We start from the raw sequence: 2,500 nt of genomic DNA, 5'->3' as shown, positions 1-2,500 counted from the left end.
GAACTTAAAATTCGCTATTCCCGCCATTTCAACGTTTCAACATGCAACTGACGGCGTTGTATAGCATGAAAAACACACTTAGAAATGAGTTTACAACTCTTAACATCTGTAAACGTCAAAATGTTTGACACAGAACATAAACACACGCTTTCTATAATCGTTTACGTATGGCGAAATATAATGGGAAGCACAAGAGGAAACTGTGTTTATCTTCGGCTACGTTTTCGCGAAAAAATACAATTTCTTGACTCTAAACAAGCACTGAATCATAATGATTAATTCCCAGACAAAACCAAGTCTTAACTGTGTATGTGCTACCCTAAAACAATGAATATCAATAATAGACAAATAAACGTCAACACGTAAAACAGATTTAAACTTAACGTATAACTCGTAACGATCGCCGTTGAAACAATGCGCTGGACCATTCCTGTTTATACATATCAATCAATCTCAGTTCAAACATATTCCAGAAACCATGACGCCAACACCCTGGTAACAAATATCACCATGTACTCTTAGCTGTAACTCGTGTCTGGAACTCTCCCAAACTCCCTTTCTTCTTGTCACAATTGTATCTCAAAGAATAGGAGACACCTCCTCTGTTTGAGAAGGAGGGACCACGGTTATCCGCCTATTGCAGCTAGAGTTACGACCCTTCAACCCCTAACATCTGTGCTGAAAAAAGTAACAGTCTTCGCTGCTCCTGTGGTTCCATAAGTACCCGTTTTCATGCCTCTGTTGTCATTGTAGTTGACGATTTTACGCTAAGTTTACCCCGTGAGTCTGCGCGCTCAGGTTTTTGACGTGTTTTGTTGCCTTTTAATGTCGGCGTTTTTCGGCTTATTGTCATGTCGTCGGCTTGAGGGTGGTGTTTCGACCTTCTTTTTACTTGTTCAAGAAGTGGTTTAATTTCTTCACTTTGTGTTTCTGTATCTTTTAAAAAATGTTGTTTTGACGTATCTGGGGGAAAAACACAGAAAAAGGGCTCCAAAAATAATGTTCGTGGTAGTTTTGAGACCGTTGTATTGAACTTGTTTGTAAAGACGATTTAGGACTGGCGCGATCAAAAATATTGTTGTTGTTTTGGGGGCATTGCCTTAGCCGAGAACAGCAGTCAGCACAGTACAAATATCTTTGTCACACGAAAAAAATAACCCGATGCTTATCACATATTAACCTTTCTTACTGTTTCACTTTAGAGAAGCTTTAATCCTTTCAAAACACTATCTGAGTCATACAGTAGACGAACATGCTGACTTTTGAGAACAAATATGCGTATGTGCTTAGAAAAGAGTAACAGAAATCTAGTCATGTGATCGTTGCTTATCGAATTCTTCTTCTATCTTGCTTTGTTGCTGATGGGGATATGTCAATTTTGCTTGACCTACACGCTATCATGGCATTGTAAACAGTGAACTACGAAGGGGGGGGGGGGGGGGCAATGCAATGTTTGAAGATTCTGTTCTTCACGATCCCGGGTACGTCCACAATCATATCCACCGCCACACATCTGTCTAGGGTTCCACAAGGAATAAGATCGTCCTTTAACTTGGACACGTACCAAAAATGAACAGCTTAGGTGCTGGCTGTGCACAGTAGTAATTTTTAAAATATTTGATTTCGCACAAGGCACTGATGCCTTATTGGTGGGGACATTATTTTATTTAATAAAAAAATCCCCACTCACCACAGCAAGCCGTCAGTAGGTTGAATTTTGACATGTGACCAAGTGGAGGATTGGTCTTATACTATGTTAAAGCCGGACCAGATATGAGACGATGAGGCGAACTGTTTTCAGGAAGCGAAGTGGGCCTTTAAGCGTTATGGATAGTGGCCCCCAGTGCCCCGAAAGGGAGGTGTCGGCAGAAGCGGAGTGGGCCTTTAAGCGTTATGGATAGTGGCCCCCAGTGCCCCGAAAGGGAGGCGTCGGCAGAAGCGGGAAACAAAACCGCTACAAGAGTGTGGTTGACGTCACAAAGCCACAAGATGATCACTTCTTCTTCCAGGAGACATATTGCGGCATTGAGGCGGTGACAGGGATGGCGTTATGAGGGTGTAATCACAGACAGTCACCCTTTATTTTCTTTCATTCCCCCATTCCTCCTCCTCCTCCTTCTTCTCCATCCCTCCATTCATCCTCTCGCTTCTGTCGCTTCTTCTTTTCTAATCACCCGTCTCTTGTCTTCATTCTCATTCCTCTTCCTCTTCCTCGTCCTCCTCCTCCTTCTCCTCCTCCTCCTATGTCCGTTCATCCTCATAAGTCTCTGTTGTTGCTCCTCACGTACCTTCCCCTTCTCTAGCCCCCCCCCCCCACCCTCCGCTCCCCCACTTTCTTTCGATTTTGTGTGTGCAATCAACAAATAACTAAAAGGGCAATCCACATTAAGGGCTAGATAGCAGGTGAGGCATCGAGATCTTTGTCGAGAAGAAAAAAAGTAAAAAGTAAAACTAATTTAAATCTTTATTACATTCCTCATATCTTTTGATTTGATGCCCA

General features: G+C 42.6%; 1 protein-coding gene across 1 annotated transcript in view; it reads left to right on the top strand.

The window, feature by feature from the left end:
• The first annotated feature begins 1,826 nt into the window (after positions 1-1,826).
• LOC138967988 (homeotic protein Sex combs reduced-like) overlaps positions 1,827-2,500 on the top strand; it is a 65,737-nt gene continuing 65,063 nt past the window's right edge. Inside the window, exon 1 of the mRNA XM_070340549.1 lies at positions 1,827-1,876. Within this exon, the coding sequence (XP_070196650.1) occupies positions 1,827-1,876 (50 nt within the window). The remainder of the gene's footprint in view (positions 1,877-2,500) is intronic.

The sequence above is a fragment of the Littorina saxatilis genome, linkage group LG6, assembly GCF_037325665.1.
Source record: "Littorina saxatilis isolate snail1 linkage group LG6, US_GU_Lsax_2.0, whole genome shotgun sequence".
NCBI classification, from domain to species: domain Eukaryota; kingdom Metazoa; phylum Mollusca; class Gastropoda; order Littorinimorpha; family Littorinidae; genus Littorina; species Littorina saxatilis.
Note: the sequence above shows the minus strand (reverse complement) of the source record. Positions and strands in the feature narration are given on the sequence as shown.